The 21862-nt window shown below is 55.7% G+C and overlaps 2 protein-coding genes across 9 annotated transcripts; one reads left to right on the top strand and one right to left on the bottom strand.

Moving 5' to 3' along the window:
* Positions 1-1777: 1777 nt before the first annotated feature.
* Positions 1778-11899, bottom strand: ANO8 (anoctamin 8). 7 transcript variants are annotated; one of them, XM_066349314.1, is made up of 19 exons: positions 11610-11899; positions 10750-10860; positions 10506-10638; positions 10187-10325; positions 10003-10099; positions 9237-9353; positions 9022-9149; positions 8771-8932; positions 8306-8458; positions 8066-8192; positions 7494-7549; positions 7338-7412; positions 5747-6550; positions 5338-5529; positions 5086-5217; positions 4888-4998; positions 3867-4064; positions 3377-3773; positions 1778-2591 (listed from the first exon to the last, which is right to left on the bottom strand). In XM_066349314.1, exons 1-19 carry the CDS (start codon positions 11713-11715, stop codon positions 2239-2241), a joined length of 3591 nt encoding a protein of 1196 aa, XP_066205411.1. In that variant the 5' UTR covers positions 11716-11899; the 3' UTR covers positions 1778-2238. The 7 variants fall into 7 exon arrangements, 6 of the variants coding, with proteins under 6 accessions (XP_066205411.1, XP_066205408.1, XP_066205402.1 ...); XR_010747008.1 differs by adding an exon at positions 2721-2851 and having other exon boundaries at positions 2457-2591; positions 3377-4064; XM_066349311.1 differs by having other exon boundaries at positions 3377-4064; positions 5338-5517.
* A 4602-nt stretch (positions 11900-16501) lies between these two features.
* GTPBP3 (GTP binding protein 3, mitochondrial) lies at positions 16502-21191 on the top strand. Of its 2 annotated transcripts, none has more exons than XM_066349381.1 (9): positions 16502-17319; positions 17656-17903; positions 18004-18090; positions 18179-18381; positions 18558-18630; positions 18725-18784; positions 19018-19183; positions 19450-19728; positions 19866-21191. In XM_066349381.1, the coding sequence occupies exons 1-9, from the start codon at positions 17267-17269 to the stop codon at positions 20089-20091; spliced, it is 1395 nt and encodes a 464-aa protein (XP_066205478.1). In that variant the 5' UTR covers positions 16502-17266; the 3' UTR covers positions 20092-21191. The 2 variants fall into 2 exon arrangements, with proteins under 2 accessions (XP_066205478.1, XP_066205471.1); XM_066349374.1 differs by having other exon boundaries at positions 16504-17319; positions 18725-18868.
* Positions 21192-21862: the final 671 nt, after the last annotated feature.

The raw sequence follows: 21862 nt of genomic DNA on the forward strand, positions 1-21862 counted from the left end.
TAAAGACTTGGCCTTGACTCCAGTTCCACCAGGACCTATTCTGTGCCTGGACCCTGCTGTGAGAATGCACAATGGGGAGAAGTCAGCCCTTCTGGATCTTTCTCTTAAGTCATTTTATCATGGACTGGTGCGTGCTCCATGTCCACCCCAATAAAAGGATCTTTCCTACTTGATCTCGCGTCTTTGCTCCATGTGCCTCAGCCCCAGAGGACGGAGCCACTGAGAGTTGTCCCATCATTACCAAGAGGAGCCAAGAGGGGTCCCCATGCATTGGGGCTCCAGGACCAGTTGGATTCTCTTGTGGGCCTGCTGCAGCCATCTTGCTCAAAGCCAAGACCTGCCTGGACCCACCCTTCTGCTTCACCTGTCAAGTGTCTCCAAGGATTAGGACACCTGAGAGACAGTCCATGCAACCAAGGACAGAGCTGTGGTGGACCCCACACCCAGGACATTGACAAGCAGGTGGCATGCCCAACAGCCACTGTAGAGACAGCCCAGGTGGCCTGGCTTCGTGCGCTCTGGCTCCAAGAGAAGGCACACGGAGTGCAGTGGGACACAAAGGGCATCGGGCTCCAGGCAGCTTTGAGGCCCTGAGCACTGGGCCCAGGGCTTGAGGGAAGGCTGCCTCTCCTCCCACCAGCCCTATATAAGGGCTGTAGTACTGGAGGGTGGTGAGGGATTGAGTGATGGAGTTGGAGGGGATGCCTGCCCCAGATTATCCTCGTTGAGGGTCCTTCCTGAGCCAGATCAGACTTGGGCTGCCCACCACCACCCTGGGTAGAAGGTTCCCGAGTAGGCTACCCAGCAAGTGTTGTGGGACAAAGAGGTTTCACCTCCTGGCTCTGGGTGATTGATGTCCATAGCATGGGCTGTGCTGGGTGCCTGTTTCCACAAGGCAGGCGCTCAGGAAATGCAAGCCTGACAGTGGTTGTATGGAGGTAGCTGAGTCCCTGGAGGGTCTCTGACCAATTAGGAATACCCCAGGACCCAGAGGCTGGTCTGACCCTGGGCAGGCACATGGCATTGCTGATAATGACTGAGAAGCTGGCAGAACCAGGTGGCACCCACAACCTCACCTCCCTGGCCTTGGTACCCTTTTGTATCATGCCAATGCCATCTATGATGGGGGGGTCCCAGTCATACCCTACCTAGACATTTCTATGGTCTCTTGAGTGCAAGCATCTCAGTTTGCCTCCACCCACTCTGCTCCCCCAAACACCAAACTCTGTGCCTTTGCACAGGCTGTCCTGCCCCCAGTGAACCCCGATTTCTCTTTTACAGTCCTCTAGTGCCCCTTCCTCTCACTGGCTCCCCCATCCCTGGGGTGGGACCCATTCAGACTCTTAAGATTTTGAATGTGGAGATGCTTGAGGTGTGAAGAGAGACTACATCTGTCCCTGGTCACACAGGAAAGTCTCAGCAACTTAGGTCTGGCAGCCATCCCTCAGTGGGAATCCTAGCCACTCCCCAATGCCACTGTCCAGGGATCTCCGAAATGCACCATCCCCTCAACATTTCAACTTAGGCTCAAGGTGCCTTCTGATTTTCATGCCCCAAGTTCTTCCCTCTGCCCCTGGCTGTTCAGATGGTAGCCTGGGAAAGTATGCCAGGAAGTGCAGCTGAGGCCAGTGTTGCCCCTGTAACCCTGCAGGGCCACAGCTAACTCAGGACCCAGGCCTGGCACCCAAACTGCTGAGTCCTTTCAGCACTTTAAGATTTGTTGAGGTTGAAGACACAGCAGGCTCGAGGCTTGGTAGCTTCCTCCCAGGGGTCTTGGGCCTGGAGTAGGCTCCCAAGTGTGGGCCTTCTCAGAGGTGGTACAGTCTGGAGTTTTCCATGTGCCTCCAGACCCAGTTCTCAGGAGTAGGCACCAAGATTACAAGATAGGAGGAATCTCACCAGGCCTGTCAGTGTCAACCTCAAGTCACTGGGCCCCCAAACTGTTTCTATTGCTCCATCTCGAGCACTGTTGAAATATACTTTTTATTGCATTTCTGCCGTTTTACAAAAATATGACAAAATAAATTAAAAACAAATAAATAATTGCCTGTTCTGTGTGTTTTCTGGGGGTTTCATTTCCCCCATCCTAGTTAAAAGGGAAACGGCAGGTGGGGGGCCGGGCCCTTGCTTCAGGGGGGGGAAGGCCAATACTGAGGGCCAAAGCGCATTTTCTGGGTGGTAGCTGCCCACCAGTGACTGCTATTGCATGAGAACAGGAAGGCAGGACTCCTGGCAAGGCTAGTGCCAGCCACTGGGCCAGCACAGAGCCTGGGGGCTGGGAGAGGCCGTAGGAGACTCAGGGGACTCGGAGGATGGTGGCAGAGGCGGAGGCACGAGGCTGTAGAAGCTGGCGTCCCCTGGCAGGGGCTGGGGGGTGGAAGGGGGTCCAGCCAGGGCACAGGGTGGGCACTCTGCGTTGGTGGTGGGGTCCTGGCGGGGGACTGTGCCTTCGCCCCCACAGCCCCAAGGCCCATCCCACTGCCAGCAACCAACAGGCGGAGTTGGGGGCCGGGGCAGCGGTGTTGGTGTCGACCACGCTGGGCTCCGGCTCCGGTGAAAGGCTGGGGTGCTCATGGGGGCCAGTGCTGTCCCTGCGGGGGTGAGAGGGGCTGTTCCGGAGGATGCTGCCCTGCTGCTGGACCCCTGCCTGCGCTCCCTCCCAGCTTCTAGGCACATCAGGGCCTTATTGCTTCTGATTAGTTTCAGGGTACACCCCCCACCTGCAGCACTGTGCCTTTCCCCCTCTGGGTAGAGGCCAGTTTGAGGAAGTCCTTCTGACTTTAGACTTAAGTCCGCAGTCCTGCATCTAGCACCTCTTGGGCTCCCTGGTAATTGGCTGCTGGACCCCTGGCTGGGGTTGGGACAAGTGAAGTGGGAGAGGCCAGGGTGAGTTTTTGCTCAGCCTGTGGCCAAGCTGACCAAGCTCCCTGATTGGGCAGCCCCAGCCCCCACCTCCAGGAAGGCCTCCCTTGAACACTAGGCTTCAGGATGGGGACTTGCATAGAGGTCTGGGGGGGGTCAGTCCCCCCCCTAGAGTGAGCTGGGGCAGGAGAGGCTCAGCCAGGTGCCAAAGGGGCCTCCCTCATCTCTACTGGCACTGGAGCTTAACGGCCCTGGTGCCCTGAGAGGGCACTGGACAAGGGGCTTTGGCATCCCTCCCTGGGTTGAGGAGGATCAATCACAGGGCTCCAGGTGCTCAAGGGCCCCAGAGCAGGTTTTGACTGAGAGGCTTCAGGTACCACAGTTCCAGGTCCCCAACTGGTATCAGAGAGTAGGGCTCCTCTGCCCCCTTTAGCCCCTCTCCCCAGGCCTGACTACCTCACCATACCCCCATATCCCAGCCCAGAGTCCCCACCCCCGAGTTAAAGCTTGTGACCTGAGCCTTCCTCTTCAGGCCGGAGGGTGTCTGGCTCTTCAGCTGCAGCCTCGTCTGCCGGCCCACTGCGCTGGGACCGGCCACCACTGCTGCCACTGCCACTGCAACCGCCAGGGGTCCCGGCCGGCCGGACCTGCCCGCCCGCCCCATTGGCCCCAGCCTCAGCCCGGGACCCGCCGCCGAAGGGGAAGAGCTTGCCAGCGTGGAAGGCCTTGGGTGGTGAGTGGCTGCGCTCAGAGTCCCGCCGGGTCTCAGGTGACTTGAGGAACTTGAAGCTAAGGAAGGCTGGCAGGCGGGTATCACTGCCTGTGGGCGACTGGGCAGGGGTTGGCCGTGTGGCAGAGCCAGGCCCCATGCCTGCCATTGAGGATGCAGACCCTGATGACAAGAACTTGCCCTGCAGCGGGATGATCTGCTTCAGCTTCATGACATTGTTAGGCGCCAACAGGGATCCTGGGCGCTTGGGCCGCTCCGAACTATGGCCACCCACCCCAATGCTCTTGGCTTTGGCTGAGGCCTTCTCAGGGGCAGCGGGGTCCAGCCCAGTGCCCTCAGCCCGGGTCTCCTCCCGGCCACTTGTGTCACGTTCCCGCCGGGCGTGGTACTCTGCATGACGCTGGCGTTCCTCCTCCTCCCGCCGCCGCCGCTGCTGCTGCTGGTAATGGTGCTGGGCCTGGCGCTCGTGTCTCTGCAGGCAGAGTGGGCCATTAGGGGGACTGGGAAAAGAGAGTGTGTGAGATCTTTGTAGAAGTGGGGAAAGGTCCAAACACTTATTGGGTGCTCACTGCATCTCTTGACCCACCATCAGGCTCTGCAACAGTGAGGAGATCTAAACACTTAACTGGGCACCAAATGCATCCCTAGATCTACACCAGTGCTTTCTAAAAATTGAGATAAGCACAAACATTACTGGCCACTAACTATCCCTAACCATGTGCCAGACACCATCTTTCAAATTGGGAGAGTTTAAATAAATATTGGGCCTCAGTGGTACTCCATTTTCTGGAAAACCAGCAAGAGACAGAGCCATGATTGGCATAGACCAGAGTCCACACTGGCCAGTCCAGTTGCCATATGTGGCTTTGTCACTGTCCATTCAAATGTGTGCTGGCCATGTGTTGTGAGGGACTACATGGGCAGAATAGACACATTTCCATCACCATGGAGAGCTCTAAGGGTTGGTGCCCGTGAACTCTCTGACCTACACCAAAGCTTTCTGAGTAATGTGGCAGAGGGTGAGCTTCTAGGAAAAATCAGCTGTGTCCGTGACTCTGAATAGGACGCTGCTGGACAAACTACTGATGACTGAATTTCAGAGTGCTGCCCTGGTGCTGGATGCCCCCAGCACCAGCATTCCAGTATTCTGGAAGGGACCAGGTACATTTGGAGCACTAATTACTACACCAGGCTCTACACACTTGCCTTCCTGCTAAGGCCGTGGCCACAAGCCAGGTGAAGAGATGGCCCACTAAGCAGAGGGGGTAAACAGAGCCCAGTCCCATCCCAAGTACCTTGAAGGCCTCCCGGCGCTGGTACTCGAGTTTGGCCATTTCCTCGGCCACCCACCCTGGGATGTCAGGAATGGCCACATGGATGAGGTACTTGAGAAGCAGAGCGAAGTGCTGAGACAATAAAAGAGGAAGCTGGAGGCTGCAGGATTGGGCATACCTGCCAGCTGCCCAGCTTCCTTGCCTGTCTACTAGCCTCACCTCAAGCACCACCACAGACATGATGGCGGCCTCAGGACCAAGCCAGGGGAAGAGGCGCTGCAGCTGTCCACACTGGCCGATGAGATAGCAGTTGACTACAATTGCCAGGACACCCATGGCCTCCATCACCTTCTGCAAGAGAACACAGTGGAGCTCAGGCAAGCTCGGCCCTACTTTACGGGCCCTGTACCCTTTCCCAGTGCACCCCGTCTCCCTGAGTGCCTCAGTTTGGAGCCCTTGGCCCTCCCACACCTGCCACTGGCCGATGCTCTCGACCCGCTGCCCAAAGGGCCGCTGCAGCCCTGTGCACAGCTTGAGGGCATCACTGCGAATCTCAATGAGGTTGTTGACCAGGGCACACAGCGCAGCCAGGGGGAAGGCAGATGAGAAGAGGACGACGTAGCCGAACTGCACAAACATTTCCTGGTAGTCCTGGAATGTGTCCTGTGGGCAGGTGCCTGCTCAGACCAGGACACCTCCTCCCTTAGACTACCTTGCTCTGTTAAGCCCACCTCCCTTGGATTATCCCACATAGGCCCAGACCTCCCCCTGTAGCAGGCTTCTGGCTACATCAAGGGCCCTATTATTTCCCCTCACCTCCACCATCAGACAGTGCGCCCGCCCCTGAGGGTCCTGCCTCCACTTCAGACGCCTGCCTTACCTCATACTTCTTCATACAGCTCTCAAGTTCAGCCTGGGTAAGTTGGGGCGAGTGCTCCTCCTCAGGCGGGTCGATCCAAGAGGACCGATTCTGCCGCCGCTGCCTCCGGGCCAAGTCACCTGAGCCAGTCTCCAGCTCTGGGCCCCCATCTGGCCCCTGGTCCCGGCCCTCGCCCCCAGCCCGGCGAAGCAGAACCACCGGGGTCTCCCGCTCAGGGCTGCCAGGTGCCCCCTCTGCTTCATCATCCTCCTCGGCTAGTGTGAACACGCCTGGCTCCAGCCCCTTCTCTACCATTGTCGGGCTCCCCTCCTCCAGGAAGGCCTCTGGACTTGGGCTGGGTCGATGTCGCGCAACCCCCCGCTCAGCAAAGCTGACCTTCTTTAGACGGAGCCCACAGTCCAGAAGGCCACCCTCCTCACCCTCTTCCTCGTCCTCATCTTCCTCCTCCTCCTCCTCCTCCTCCTCCTCCTCCTTGCCCCCTCTCGACCCATTCTCCACCTCCCCGCCTTCCCCTGCAGGCCGCCGTTCCACTGTGGCCTCTTCCTCCTCCTCAGGGGCCCCGCAGCCCCCACTGAGACATCTGCGGCCCCCTATACCACCACTGCCACCACCCTCTTCAGCCTGGGGTTCAGGGTGGTAGGGTGCAGGGCGCCGAAGGCTGAGCAGGCCAAGCAGGGCCCGGGCCAGCTCCCAGGCAGCCCTCAAGCTGAGCTCGCCTTGGCCCAGCCGCCGGTACAAGTGTGGCTGCAGGATCTCGCGCAAGTTCTGGAGAAACTGACGGGTGATCAGCAGAGTGGCCAGCATCTGGGGGCAGAAAGGGAGTGAAGAGAGGCCACATGGTGAGCAGGCGTGGCCCTGGGCACTAGAACAAGATACTGGGCTAGGGCCCCTGCCCTCTCAGAGCACATTTCCAGACACCCACTTTGAGCTCAGTTCCTAACTCCACCCCCTTTGGATGACCCTGGACACAGAGTCCCCAGCTTCTGAAGCCTCTACCACTGTTTACCTGCCACCAACTACAGCCCAACCAGCCACACTGCTTCTCGCCAACCTTGCTGCGGTTGCAGGGCCATTCTGCTAACAGCACCACCTGGAAGCTCAGCCAGTGCCTGGGGACTTGAGGGGTCTCTGCCATCTGCATCCCACTGGTGGAGCCTTACCCCCTCATACCATGCACCCTCAGCTCGTCGTGAGGCCCACAGCACAGCCACACTGCCGCCCCAGTGAGGCGTCTTGGGCTCGCCACCTGCCCATACTTTGGCCCAGGCCAGATGCAGGAGGCCCCAGAGGGAGAGTAGGAGCAGGTGAAACTGCAGGGCCACGAGCGGGGCCAGTACTGCCTGAAGCTGCCGCTCGAGGCTCTGGGACAGGGACAGGATGAGCAGGAGCTGTGAAGGGACCAACAGACAGGTGGACAGACAGATGGGGAGGATGACAGGCAGAGAGGACACACGGATGGACGGATGGACGGACAGAGAGGAGAAAAGGATGGAGGGGGAGAGGCTGGAGAGCAGGTGGACCCCTTTGGCCAGGCCCGACCCCCCACTGGCGACCAAGGGGGTAAGAGTACTGCTTTGGGCCAGGGTCTTACCTCTTTCAGACGCTCCATGTCCTTGAGGTAGAAGCCAATGTAGAAGAGGCTCAGGTAGGAATTGACAAATTGGAACTGTGGGAAGCAGAGGATGGTCACTCTGCCACCTCTATCCCCAGGAGTCCTGCCATGCCCCACCTGCTGGCTGCCACTCACCAGAACCACCTTGATGATGAGGTGCTTCTCATAGGCGCTCTCCAGCCGGTAATTCTCTGGGGGCCAAGGGGGTGAGTGAGGGGGTGGCCTGGGCTCCCTGTGGGCTTTGGGGACCTTCCTCCCCAGGGGCTGGGTAGCAGGAATCTCCCTTCAAAAGGTATACCCATGAGGCCTTGGCCGGTTGGCTCAATGGTAGAGCATCAGCCTGGTGTGTGGAAGTCCCAGGTTTGATTCCCAGACAGGGCACACAGGAAAAGCGCCTATTTGCTTCTTCACCCCTCCCCCTCTCCTTCCTCTCTAGCTCTCTCCTCCCCTCCTGCAGCCAAGGCTCCATTGGAGCAAAGTGGGCCCGGGTACTGAGGATGGCTCCATGGCCTACACCTCAGGTGCTTGAATCACTCCAGTTGCAACGTAGCTACACCCCAGATGGGCAGAGCATCGCCCCCTCGTGGGCACGCCAGGTGGATCCCAGTAGGGCGCATGCGGGAGTCTGTCTCTCTGCCTCTCACTTCTCACTTCAGAAAAGTACAAAAACAAAACAAAACAACAACAAAAAATAAAAAAAGACATACCCATGTCGTTGAGCCATATGGCAAGCTTCTTGTAGCCCTCTGCGCTTATACTGACCAGCAGGGCCAGCATAACCTTGGGCAGGAACTGGGCAAGTCGGGGCAGCCCCTTCACACTCAGCACCAGCTCCTGCAGGGGCAGGGGGTTCACAGGTCACCCTGGTAGCTGGGCTCGGCTTAGGCTGGACTGGGCAGGTGGTCACCAGGTCCAGGCTGGGGGCAGGACTGGGGGCTGGAGATCACCTGCAACTGGAAGCAGCCGAGCATGAGCAGGAACATGCAGGCCAAGCAGGTGAAGCACAGGGGAACGCTCACGAACAGCTGGAAGAACAGCCGCTTCCAGGGTGGATAGTAGAATTCCTCAGCCTGTGTCACTGGGCTGATGCGCCGCACGCCCTGGTGGAGGGCAGGGGCCAGGCCCAGCTTGAGGTAGAGGGGCTGCCCTTGTCCCCAAACCCTTACTAATCCTCTAAAGTCAATTTCCCTCCATCATGCCTTTGCTTTCCTGGTGCCCCCACCCAGTGCACCCTTCCCATTCTCTCAAATCCTATTTCTCACCCTCCTTCTCTGAGTATACAGGGACCCCCACTTGGCACACCCCTTATGATGCTGTAGCTCGATTTCACATCTCCTGTCTTTGCTCCTATGGTGCTCCCTGCCTCCAACCCCCATTCTTGGAGTCCTTGGACTCAGCAACCTCTGACTGACCCTGAACTGGGGTCGTGGCTCCTCCACGGCTTCCGCTGGTGAGTCCAGTGTCCCCCACTTGTAGGCCAGCTCCGCCCCCCTCCGTTTCCACTCCTCCAAGAATAGTGTTGACCAAACCACGTTGAACAGGGCAAAGACCACACAGGATACATCTTGGCTTGCCTGGGAGTGGCAGAGGAGGGTTCAGCTATTGTCCATGCCTGGCCCAAGGTCTCAGGTGCCCCAGTCCACACCTGGCCCATGCCCAGCACCTGGTCAGCCTCTGTGAATGTGTATAGGACAGAGCCAAAGACAGCTGGGTACACCATCGCCGATGTGTAGAAGCCCAGCCAGGCAAAGTACATGGCAATCTTCACGCCAAAATAGTCGCAGATCTCATCTGCAGGGGTGAGTGGGTGGGAACGGGTTCCTGGTCAGCTCTGCCATCTGTCTGGAACCCCCGCACACCCCCTGGTCCGGGCCGCACCTAGAGGCTGGTTTTCACACACAGCCTGCACCCATGACTTCATGAGACGGTTCAGGATGCGCTGCTCATGGACTGGGAACACTTGCTGGATGATCCCACGGGCCACCAGCTCAGGAACTGTTGGGGGACAAGAATGGGTGACCCTTGCCCTTCTGTCTATGCCTGGCCTGGCCATATTCCCTTGGCTGAAACCCAAGTCACAATTTTCTGCCTGCTCTTAAGTCTGCGGAGGCTCTCCCCAGGGGTAGAGTTCTGGGTAGGTGAAATATCTGGTTCTGCTTCCGAATGTGGGAGGTGCAGGTGCAGGCACAGGCACAGGCAGGGAAGGGTGCAGGAAACCTAGAAGAGCGGGGTCCCACTGGGGAACCATGATCTTAAATAAAGCCACCGGACTCAGTTCATTGCTCTGAATATCTGAAGAATGGCGCAAAGTTGGCATCCGAAGGTGAACTTGAAGCGGCTGCTTTCCTGGAGGGGAAACTGAGGCCCAGGTCCGCACAGTACAATACGCAAGAGTGCTGTCCATGGTCCTGCCCCTTCCTCATCCCAAGCCTAGGAAAGGTTCTTGTGGCTCTGCCTCTGGGAGGGGGACAAGCTCCACCCTTTGCTAAGGCCACGCCCCTTAAGCTCTTTGATTGACCTGGCCCCAGGTCCCACCCAACGCTTCACTATTGTGTCTAGGCACCGCCCTCCTGACGTGATAGGCTGTCCTATTAGAGGCCCACCCAACTCCCCGCACGTGGAGACTAGGCCCCGCCTCACTCACTGATTGGCTGGTCTTCCAGGAAACGCACATTGTGCAGTGCCTCACCGGGCTTAGCACGCAGGTTCTGAAGCCAGAAACGGATGATGCTCTGGCGCTCCTACAGGGGACAGGGAGTGAACACAATGACTAAACGCCTGCGAACTAGGGGTGTGCGGTTTGTGCGCTGGGGGCCGAGCCAGCGCACCTGGGAAGTGAAGAAACGTAGCTCACTCTCCACATTTTCGTAGATAAAGTCCTCCTCACAGGAGAAGCCGCGGGTACCACCGCCAAACTCGGCTTTCACTGCTTTACGCAGACCCAGCTCGTCGGCCCCTCGGAGTAGGCTGCGGGGGAGCAGGGGAGGTGGATCACGGGGAGATCCTGGCTCACCATCCTGGAGCTAGGGATGGTGCACCTGGCGGCCGCCTGAGTCAAACACAGACTGGCTGGACCTGGTGGATGGTGCTTGGAAGAGCAGGAAGCTGGGTGGCAGGGTGAGTGAGAGGCCAGGGACAAGGACTCGCCTCTCATATGTGGCGGTGACGAAGAAGGCATAGGCACGTGTGTGGCGGTGGTGGCGGACTTGCACTATGAGCTCGGGGATGCCCACGCGGATGTGGTTCAGCAGCCATAGCAGCGTGTGGTCATCAGTGGTATCTGCCAAGGGGCGCAGGGACTGATGGCTCTTTCCAGGAAGGATCTGAGGTCTTTTACAGACTCCCATTCATGGGAGCACCGTCTGGGCACTGGGCAATTGAGAACAGGTACCTGGGAAGGTCATCAGCACGTCGCAGTTCTCCGTGGGCACAGTCTTCATCCATGCCTTGTGGGACACCAGGTATCGACCTGCTTGCAGGAGCCGCTTCCCAAAAAGCTTATCTGAGGGGCAGGCCGGCCAGGCCCGGGTCAGGCCACTTCCAGACCTGGAGCCTGGCCTCCAGCCCTTGTCCTGGGTCACACATTTGCCAAGGCTTTTAGGCACTCAGCTTGGCTTTCAAGGCCCTGCGAACTCTGGCCTTAGCTTGTGTCCTTGCCTTCAAGTCCTTGCGCCAGAGGGCCCTCCTCCAGGAAAGCCCTTCCCCTAGACCCTTCCTTACGACTCTTACTCATTCTTGAGGCCCAGCTCCTCCTCCAAAACCACAAAGGATGGGTGCTCACTCGCAGCCCTGAGCGCTTCACCATATTATGTCAGTGAGTCCTTACAGCTGGGTGTGGTTCTTACCCCATTTCACAGGTGGGGAAACTGAGGTCTAAATCCTTTAAGTCACGCGCCCAAGGTCACACAGCGGAGTTGGGATTCGAACCCACAGCTATATGATTCTGTACCCTTTGCGGAGAGGAACTCTCAAGCGCGTCCATGCCCGGCCGCGATCCAGTGGCCCAAGAGGTGACAGGGCTCAACCTGGAGTCTGGGCTCTCCGAGGGGCGTGTCCATGTCTCAGCGCTAGGACCCCCCAACCCGTTGCACCGTCCTATCCGCGCCCGCCCGGCCGCAGCCGCAGTGCCAGAAGGCGGCCCCTGGACTGTGCCAGGCCGGAGATAGCTGACCCCAATTTCCCTCCCCATCCAGCCTCTGCGAGCAACCCAGGCACCTGCAACCCTGACTGACCCAGCTGCCGCACACCTACCCAATACTCCGGACGCCGGGGCTGCAGGCTCGCCCTCTGGCGGGGGCCTCTTGCCGCGCTCGCCCTCCAGGGACGTGCCCCCAGCGCCGGAGGTAGCTTCGGCCATAGCGAGGGCAGGTCAGGGTCTGCGGGCGGCTGGAGCGCTGGGGGGCCGCGGGCGCATGGAACTGGTGCAGCCGCGGAGCGCCAGAAGAGACAAAGGCCGCGCCCGCCCGCGCCGGCCGCCGTCCCGGCGTGCGACTGCTGATTCTCGTCCCCGCCGACGCCGAACCTCCACTCTCCTGCTCGGTCCCGCGCACGTCATTCTTGGGTTCTCGACTCCGCCCTGGTTGTTTTCTGGGTTTCGTTCTCGCCCGCCCACATCGCTCTCTGGTGCTCGTCCCCGCCCGCACCCTAAATGCATTCCCCTCCCCGCCCGCATCAGATTCTGGGTTTCGTCTCCGCCCGCCCGGGATTCTCCGTCTGAGTTACCCTATCTGAAAGGCGCGTTTGGAATCTGAGATGGGCATAATCTGACTGACTGCAAGAAGACGTTGAGCTGAGGAAGCCTGGTCTAGGGAGATTCCAGGTAACAATAACGTAAATTACCACTGCAAGAATGTTGGTAATTATAGCAGGTCCTGTCTCAGGGCTGATCACAGCCCAAGACACCCTTCACTATCTCTTCCTCTAGTCTAGTCCACCTCTGCATCCATCCGATGTAATCTCAGAAAGGACCGAATACAGTTGCCAGTTTAGAAAATAAAAATACAGTCCTCACAGGTAGTTAGATTATGTTAACCTAGAAAATATAAGACCTTTCAAAGTGAGAAGCAAAAAACATTTATTTGAGAGCAGTAAAAATAGCTATTTAGGATGGACTGGTTAGGACAGAAGCCCAAATAGTGTTGCAGTTAAACAGGCAATTGAGTATTTATGAAAAAGAGAAGGGGATCAAGTACATCAATAGTAGAAAGGCAATTCTGTTGGTGCAGATAATATAACATAGTGATGTTAACTCTAACAGTGTTTTAAATTTCAGTCTAGTACTCCTAATATCTTGCTTGTTATCTTTGCAAACAGTTCTTTGGAAAACAAGTTTGCTTAGGCCCAGTCCAGAGGTTGTTTTGTCCTGATTTAACATTCTAAAGCTCTGAGACATGACATGCAAGGCTGTTCCTCTAGGATGGTAGCTTCAGCTCCATTTTATTTTAAATTTTAATCTTTTTTTTTATTTGTGTCCCTCCTCCGCTCTACTTTAAATATTTTATTTATTGATTTTACAGAGCGAGGAGATGGGGAGTGTGGGGCAGCTGTGTTAAGCTTGCTTGCTGGTGTATCAGCTGCAAGCACGTTGCTTGATTAGTGTGTGAGCACGTGGCAGAGGCACATGTGCATAGCCCATATAAGGCTATGGGTGCTTGAGGTGGGGAGATGAGATGAGATGGGGGATTGTCAATTGCCTGCCGGCCACTATGAGAGGCTATTTTGCTGTTTGTTAGCCTGAGAGGTATTTTCCCCTGCCTGTGTGCTTTTCTGCCATTGTGAGACTTATTAAAGAGAATGGCCCGACTCTTTCTGGCTCCACAGTTTCTGTACCATCTGCTGGAGTCCAATGTGGACCTGCCTGGCCTTGGCCACCAGCATTACAGGGGGTGAGAAGTATCAACTCATAGTTGCTTCAGTTTAGTTACTTATTGCTTGTCCCATGTGCCTTGACCAGGCAAGTCCAGGGATTTGAACTGGCGAACTCAGTGTTCTAGGTCGACGCTTTATCTACTGCACCACCACAGGTCAGGCTTGAATAAATTTATTTTTATTTTTATTTTTACAGAGACAGAGAGAGTCAGAGAGAGGGATAGATAGAAACAGACAGACAGGAATGGAGAGAGATGAGAAGCATCAATCATCTTTTTTCGTTGTGGCACTTTAGTTGTTCATTGGTTGCTTTTTCATATGTGCCTTGACGGGGCGGGGGGGGGGGGGCTACAGCAGACCGAGTAACCCTTGGGTCGAAGCTGGTGAGCTTTTTTTTTTCTTTTCCCTCAAACCAAATGAGCCAGCGCTCAAGCTGGTGACCTCGGGGTCTCGAACTTGGGTCCTCTGCATCCCCGTCCGACGCTGTATCCACTGCACCACCGCCTGGTCAGGCTTGAATAAATTTTTAATACATCCCAAATATTACATGGGACACCGAATTATTCATTGTTTACCTGAAAGTCATATTTTAACTATTTAACTGGGCATTCTGTGTTTTGTGTGGCATCCTGACTCCTGCCCATTCTGAATTGCCTCCTCTCCGGACTGAGCCCAGCGAGGCTGGTTCTCAGAATGCACACAGTAGACACTTGACACATACTTGTGCCAGGAGTAGTCAACCTTTTTATATTTTTTTTCTTTTACAGAGACAGAGAGAGAGAGTCAGAGAGAGGGATAGACAGGGACAGACAGACAGGAACAGAGAGATGAGAAGCATCAATCATCAGTTTTTCATTGCGTTGCAACACCTTAGTTGTTCATTGATTGCTTTCTCATATGTGCCTTGACTATGGGCCTTCAGCAGAATGAGAGTAACCCCTTGCTTGAGCCAGCAACCTTGAGTCCAAGCTGGTGAGCTTTGCTCAAACCGGATGAGCCCGCACTCAGGCTGGTGGCCTTGGTGTCTCGAACCTGGGTCTTCCGCATCCCAGTCCAATGCTCTATCCACTGTGCCATCGCCTGGTCAGGCAGAGGTAGTCAACCTTTTTATACCTACCGCCCACTTTTTTTTATCTCTGTTAGTAAAATTTTCTAACCACCCACTGGTTCCACAGTAATAGTTATTTATTTATTTCAGAGACAGAGAGAGAGTCAGAGAGAGGGACAGACAGACAGGAAAGGAGAGATGAGAAGCATCAATCATTAGTTTTTTTGTTTGTTTGTTTTTTAATTGTTTTTTTTGTATTTTTCTGAAGCTGGAAACGGGGAGAGACAGTCAGACAGACTCCCGCATGCGCCGACCGGGATCCACCCGGCAAGCCCACCAGGGGCGATGCTCTGCCCCTCCGGGGCGTCGCTCTGCCGCGACCAGAGCCACTCTAGCGCCTGGGGCAGAGGCCAAGGAGCCATCCCCAGCGCCCGGGCCATCTTTGCTCCAATGGAGCCTTGGCTGCAGGGGAAGAGAGAGACAGAGAGGAAGGAGGGGGGCGGGTGGAGAAGCAAATGGGCGCTTCTCCTATGTGCCCTGGCCGGGAATCGAATCCGGGTCCCCCGCACGCCAGGCCGACGCTCTACCGCTGAGCCAACCGGCCAGGGCAATCATTAGTTTTTGTGTGTGTGTGTGTGTGTTTTTTTTCTGAAGCTGGAAACGGGGAGAGACAGTCAGACAGACTCCCGCATGCGCCAGACCGGGATCCACCGGGCACACCCACCAGGGGCAACGCTCTGCCCACCAGGGGGCGATGCTCTGACTATCCAGGGCGTCGCTCTGTTGCGACCAGAGCCACTCTAGCGCCTGGGGCAGAGGCCAAGGAGCCATCCCCAGCGCCCGGGCCATCCTTGCTCTAATGGAGCCTCGCTGCAGGAGGGGAAGAGAGAGACAGAGAGGAAGGAGAGGGGGAGGGATGGAGAAGCAAATGGGTGCTTCTCCTGTGTGCCCTGGCTGGGAATCGAACCCGGGACTTCTGCATGCCAGGCCGACACTCTACCACTGAGCCAACCGGCCAGGGCCCAGTCATTAGGTTTTCGTTGCACATTGTAACACCTTAGTTGTTCATTGATTGCTTTCTCATATGTGCCTTGACTGCGGGCCTTTAGCAGACCGAGTAACCCCTTGCTCCAGCCAGCGACCTTGGGTCCAAGCTGGTGAGTTTTGCTCAAACCAGATGAGCCCATGCTCAAGGTGGCGACCTCGGAGTCTCGAACCTGGGTCCTCTGCATCGCAGTCCGATGCTCTGTCCACTGCGCCACCGCCTGGTCAGGCAGTAATGGTGATTTATAAAGTAGGGAAGTAACTATAAAATTTATAAAGCTGAGTTACAAGTTAAAGCATATAATAATAATTACTGCCTGACCTGTGGTGGCGCAGTGGATAAAGTGTCGACCTGGAAATGCTGAGGTCACCGGTTCAAAACCCTGGGCTTGCCTGGTCTAGGCACATATGGGAGTTGATGCTTCCAGCTCCTCCCCACTTCTCTCTCTCTGTCTCTCTCTCTCCTCTCTCTCCCTCTCTGTCTCTCTCTTCTCTCTAAAAATGAATAAATAATAATAATAATAATAATTACTTACCAAGTACTTTATGTCAAATTTTCACTAAGTTTGGCAGAATAAATCTTTTATTTTATTTTAGCTGTTTATTTATTTATTTTTTTTACTGAGACAGAGAGAGAGCGGGATAGACAGGGACGGACAGACAGGAATGGAGAGATGAGAAGCATCAATCAGTTTTTTGTTGCACATTGCAACACCTTAGTTGTTCATTGATTGCTTACTCATATATGCCTTGACCACCGGCCTTCAGCAGACCGAGTAACCCCTTGCTCAAGTCAGCGACCTTGGGCTCATGCTGGTGAGCTTTTGCTCAAACCAGATGAGCCTGCGCTCAAGCTGGCGACCTCAGGGTCTCGAACCTGGGTCCTTCCGCATCCCAGTCCACGCTCTATCCACTGCGCCACCGCCTGGTCAGGCCAGAATAAATCTTTATAAAACAACTTACTATAGTTAAATCTTTTTATTTATACTTTGGTTGCTCCGCTACCGCCCACCATGAAAACTGGAATGCCCACTAGTGGGCTATAGGGATCAGGTTGACTGGGGGGGGGGGGACGAGGAGGGCGAGAATTTAGCCTGTTTGACCTATTCCCAAAACGCAGGATGGCTGCCCGCCCGCTCCATCCAAAAACCAGAGAATTGGCCATACGACAGCGTCCTGAGACCCCGCCCAACCAGTGCCAGGAATTCCACCTTTTGTTTTTTAGTCAGCCAGGATCCAATGCTCTTTTGGGTTAACCTGAAATAGCGAGACTGACTCAACGTTTACCGCTTTCCGGGGACAGATAACTATCAGCTCTGCAGAAGCAGGCCTGGGCCAGGGGAGAAAGAGGGCTCTGCTGGGGGTTCCAGGAGGCGACCTGGGAGCCAGGCCCAGAGGATAAATTTATCAAATGAGGAAGAGTATTCGGGGCCTAGGGGAACCGCGGAAGGGAAAGCTGGGGAGGGGCGAAAACCTGGAGAGTTCCGCGCAAACAAGTAGGCATCTTCCCACAAGTTTGGACATTTTTCCAGCGCTAAGTGTGTGGATTTCCCCGGAACTCATCCCCCTCGACCACTAAGATGTTCTTGCTTCACTTAAGACTAAGGAGTAACCTACTAGAAAATAAGGGACTCAACTCTCCCCTCTAATTCCCACCGCCCTTTACCGCATTCCTTCCACCCCTCATTTCCTGTATCTTGAATCCCAGGGGCTCTGAGGTCGTAAAAATTCGGCCTCGTGTTGCCTGGGGGAACGCCGTTTTGATGCACCGGCGTGCAACAACAGCCAATAGAGAAGAAGATTGTCAGTGGGTGGAAGATACGTGTTTTAAGGGGCCCAATAGTAGTTGAGAATCTTTGACCACTGTACCGTCATGCCGCGCAGTAGGCGGAACCTTCTGTCGAAACCTTGAGTCTGTGGAGGCAGACAGGTCGCTGGCTGGTAATCCATGTGGCGGGGGTTCTCTACTCTGGTATCCCGGGCGGCTCGTGGGCCTTGCAGGTGAGATAACTGAAGGAAGGGGTGTGACCGCGCAGAGCCCTGCTTGGGCCCCAATTCCTCTCCCTGGGGCCTGGCAGCTCAGTTTCCTGCAGCCGAGCCACCCTTCGAGTTCTTCCAAACTCCAACCTATTCATCCCCCAGCTGCAGAACCCTTATCTAGGGCATCTGGTTTCAGAGTCCTCAATCCGTTCGCCCTCTGGCCATTGGCTCTCCAATCTCCATCCCCCAGTTGCAGAGCCTGCCTCCACTTGGAACATTTCTCGACCCTCGATCCACCTGCCTACTTACTCTGCAGCAGAGCCTCCAAGATGCGTTGACTCTCCTCTCCTCTCCTAGATCGTGCACACGCCAGGGCAGCGGCTCCCCGGCTCCCGGACCCGGGGCCACCATTTTTGCGCTGAGCTCTGGCCAAGGCCGCTGCGGCATCGCCGTGATTCGGACCAGCGGCCCCGCCAGCGGGCATGCCCTCCGGAGCTTAACCGCGACCCGGGACTTGCCCCCGGCCCGCAGCGCCTGCCTGCGCCTGCTCAGCGACCCCCGCTCTGGGGAGCCGTTGGACCGCGCTTTAGTTCTATGGTTTCCAGGTGAGGGTCTCCAGATCCTGAATTTTTTGTAGCTCCCATGACCCAGTTGACCCTCGTCAGGCGTTTGCCCAGGCCGTGTCCTCCCTCTTCACCATTCTAGGTCCCAGAAGTTTCACGGGTGAGGACTGTGCAGAGTTCCATGTGCATGGAGGCCCGGCAGTGGTGAGTGGAGTCCTGCAGGCACTGGGTGAGTCTGTGGCCTTGGGTTCGAGGTTTGTCCCTGCTAGTGGGCCTGGGTGGGGATCAGTGGCTCAGTACCCTGTAATGTCCCTCAGGCAGGGTGCCAGGGCTGCGGCCTGCGGAGGCAGGTGAGTTCACCAGGAGGGCCTTTGCTCATGGGAAGCTGAGCCTAACTGAGGTGGAGGGGCTGGCGGATCTGATTCATGCGGAAACCGAAGCACAGAGGCGGCAAGCCCTGAGGCAGCTGGATGGGGAGCTGGGTCACCTCTGCCGTGGCTGGGCCAAGACTCTCACTAAGGCAAGTCCCCAATTTGCCTATTCTCTGCCTCAGATACTGCCACATGTCCATCTCCTGCATGAGTTTCTGGTCTGTGAGCCTCCAATCTGGCCCTTTAGGCCTAGCTGGATCTGAGCTAATTGAAAGTCTGTGGGTCAGTTACTGGGTGATCATACCACATACCTCCCTTCCCCCAGGCTCTGGCCCATGTGGAGGCCTATATCGACTTTGGGGAGGATGACAACCTGGAGGAAGGCATCCTGGAGCGAGGTGTGTCCACCTGGGGATCAGAAGTAAGGACATCTGGCATCTTAGCCCCAAGAAGCCCTTTTATCCCCTCTTCTCTGCTTTCCTTCATCCACAGCTGACAGCCAAGTGCGGGAGCTGATGGTGGCATTGGACACACATCTTCGAGATGCCAGACGTGGGCAAAGGCTCCGCTCAGGGGCTCATGTAGTGGTCACGGGACCCCCCAATGTGGGCAAGAGTAGCCTAGTGAACCTGCTCAGTGCGTGGCAAGTGGGCAGGGCCTGAGCTGGTCAGAATTGGGGAAGGGGTCAAGGAGGATGAAAGCTCTGTCCAGTTAGGACATAGAGCTTGGGAGAGGGGCTACCTCACCTTCACTGACCTACCTCCCTTTTCTGACCCCCTTCCTAGGCCGGAAGCCTGTATCCATAGTGTCCCCAGAGCCAGGGACCACTCGTGATGTGCTGGAGATTCCCGTGGACCTGGCTGGGTTCCCAGCTCTTCTGAGCGACACGGCAGGGTTGCGGGAGGGCGAGGGGCCGGTGGAGCAGGAGGGTGTACGACGAGCCTGTGAGAGGTGGGTGGGCAGACAGGGTGGAGGGAGAGGGAAACGGGGGCCCCTCCTCTCCTTGTATTTATTTTTCTTTCTTCCCGAGTCAGAAAATTTAACTGGGGATTCTGTGATTTGGGGAGGGCAACCCTAGATTTTGGCTTCTGCCCCGCCCCTCATACTCTGCTCCACCCCCAATGCTCTGCTCTGCCCCCACCTACCGCCAGGCCAGATGCCCATAATTGTTCTACCTTGGGGCATTCCTTAGTTGGTTCTCCCTGCCCCTGCCCCAGGCTGGAACAGGCTGACCTCATTCTGGCCGTGCTGGATGCCTCTGACCTGGCCTCTCCGACCAGCTGCAACTTCTTGGACATGGTTGTCACCGGCGCGATAGCTCAGAGGCCCAGTGGGAACAGTCAGCGCCTCTTGCTGGTACTGAACAAGTTGGACCTGCTGCCCTCTGGGAGCCCAGACCTCAGTCTTGATTTGCCCCCCCACCAGCTGCTGTCTTGCCTGACTGGAGAGGGGCTTGATGGTCTCCTGGAGACACTGAGGAAGGAGCTGGCTACAATGTAAGCCTCCCCTCCACCAAGTTCAAGTGGGGATTGAGCAATGGCTCTGGGCACATCCCTGCCTGCAGGCTCAGTTTATAGCTGCAGAACGGGTGTGATTCTACACTTTGAGTTGCAGTGTCCTTTGTCCCTTGCAGATGTGGGGACCCGTCCACAGGCCTACCACTTCTGACGCGGGCAAGGCACCAGCATCACCTCCAGGGCTGCCTGGATGCCCTTGGCCACTACAAGCAAGCTAAAGATGTAGCCCTGGCGGCTGAGGCACTGAGGGTCGCCCGGGGGCACCTAGCTTGCCTCACCAGTGGAGGCGGCACTGAGAAGATCCTGGACATCATCTTCCAGGACTTCTGCGTGGGCAAGTGAAGGGACTGCTCATGCTTGGACCAGGCAGGATGAATGCCCAGAATCCTTGAGACATCTGGGAATAGTTTAGGCCAAGTGAGGTTCTCATTTCCTCGGGTAAGGACGACCACAAAGAGTGAATAAAGCCCTGGCCAGTTAGCTCAGTCAGTTAGAGCATTGTCCTAAAACGCTAAGGATGTGGGTTCAATTCCTAATCAGAGCACATATGGGAAGTGACCAATGAATGCACAACTAAGTTGAACAACAAATGAATGCTTCCTTCTTTCTCAATCTGCCTCTCTCCCTCTCTGTCTTTCTAAAATCAATTAAAAGAAGAGGCCGTAGCTGTTTTGCTTGGTGATAGAGCATCAGCTCGGCATGTGGATGTCCTGGGTTCAATTCCTGGGTTGGGCACGCAGGAGAGGCGCCCATCTGCTTCTCCACCCCCTCCCCCTTCTTGCTCTCTATCTCTCTCTTCTCCTGCAGCCATGGCTCGGTTGAAGCAGGATGGCCCCAGACACTGAGGATAGCCCCATGGCCTCACCTCAGGTGCTAAAATATATAAAATGGCTCAGTTGCTGAGCAACGGAGCAGTAGTCCCATATGGGCAGAGCATTGCCCCATAGTGGGCTTGTTGGGTGGATCCTGGTCAGGGCACATGCAGGAGTCTGTCTCTGCCTCCCCACTTCTCACTTAAGAAAAAAAAAAATGAGTAAGCTCCCTATTGCTGGCAGTGACCAAGCTCTAACTGGCCAGATTCCTTCACAGGCACTTGCTGGGGCTCAGGCCTTGGAGTGGGGCTGCACAAAGGTCCCTTTTGGGTACCTTGGGGAATAGTAGTGGAGAATTGGGAGGGGGGTAGCAGGAGGTCTCAGGGGTCTTTGTTTCATAGTTTTTAATTTATTTTGTAAATACCAAAGGAAAAAAACTCAAGTGATCTAGAAATGTTTAAACGTGAAAATCTCTATCCCCCCACTGGTGTCACAACATAATTTGTGTCCTAGAATTTTCTGAGTGTTTGCATACTTGTGATGCACCTGTAAAATATTGTACTTTCTACATTATGTGTTTATTGCTCTACAAGTTGTCATTTCTGTTTTAGTATTAATCTTGAAACTTTTTCTCCTGTATCTTTATTTTATGTGAAAGAGGAGGGGTGTCACGAACCAGCCGCGACCAGTCTACTTCAGGGGTCCCTAGTGGGCAAGGTATGAAATTGAATTAAAGATAGACAGAGACTTAAACATATATAACATACAGTGGGTTTGGGAGGATGCCTCGGCCAGGAGTCACTACTGTTCTCTGGCTGCTGCAACAATGGCTCCCCAAGAAAAATACCCGTCTTTATTCCTCCCTAAACGTGAGCAATTAGCAATTCAATTGTTTCCAAGGCAACTCAAAGACAACCCCCACAATACTAGTCAATCTAACTTTACCAATAAGAAAGTAGCTTTCAGCCCATTCTGAGAATGTGGGCGGGACAAGCAAGAATCAAGTTCAGCTTCCTGCAACTCAACCAGGCAGGTGAGGTGGGGGGTTGGGCCCAACACCTCTGTCCCCAAGATATCCAGACCGCAAAATATCCTGATTATTTTTCGGTCCTCAACAGAGGGGAGATAGTGAGACAGACTCCTGCATGCGCTCCCACCAGGATCCATCCGGCAACCCCCATCCTGGGCCGAAGCTTGAACCATTTGAGCCACTGAGAGAAGGGGGAGAGGGAGGGAAAGAGAAGCAGATAGTTGCTTCTCATGTGTGCCCTGACCAGGGATCAAACTGAGACATCTGCATG

Source organism: Saccopteryx leptura, chromosome 1 (assembly GCF_036850995.1).
Source record: "Saccopteryx leptura isolate mSacLep1 chromosome 1, mSacLep1_pri_phased_curated, whole genome shotgun sequence".
NCBI classification, from domain to species: Eukaryota; Metazoa; Chordata; class Mammalia; order Chiroptera; family Emballonuridae; genus Saccopteryx; species Saccopteryx leptura.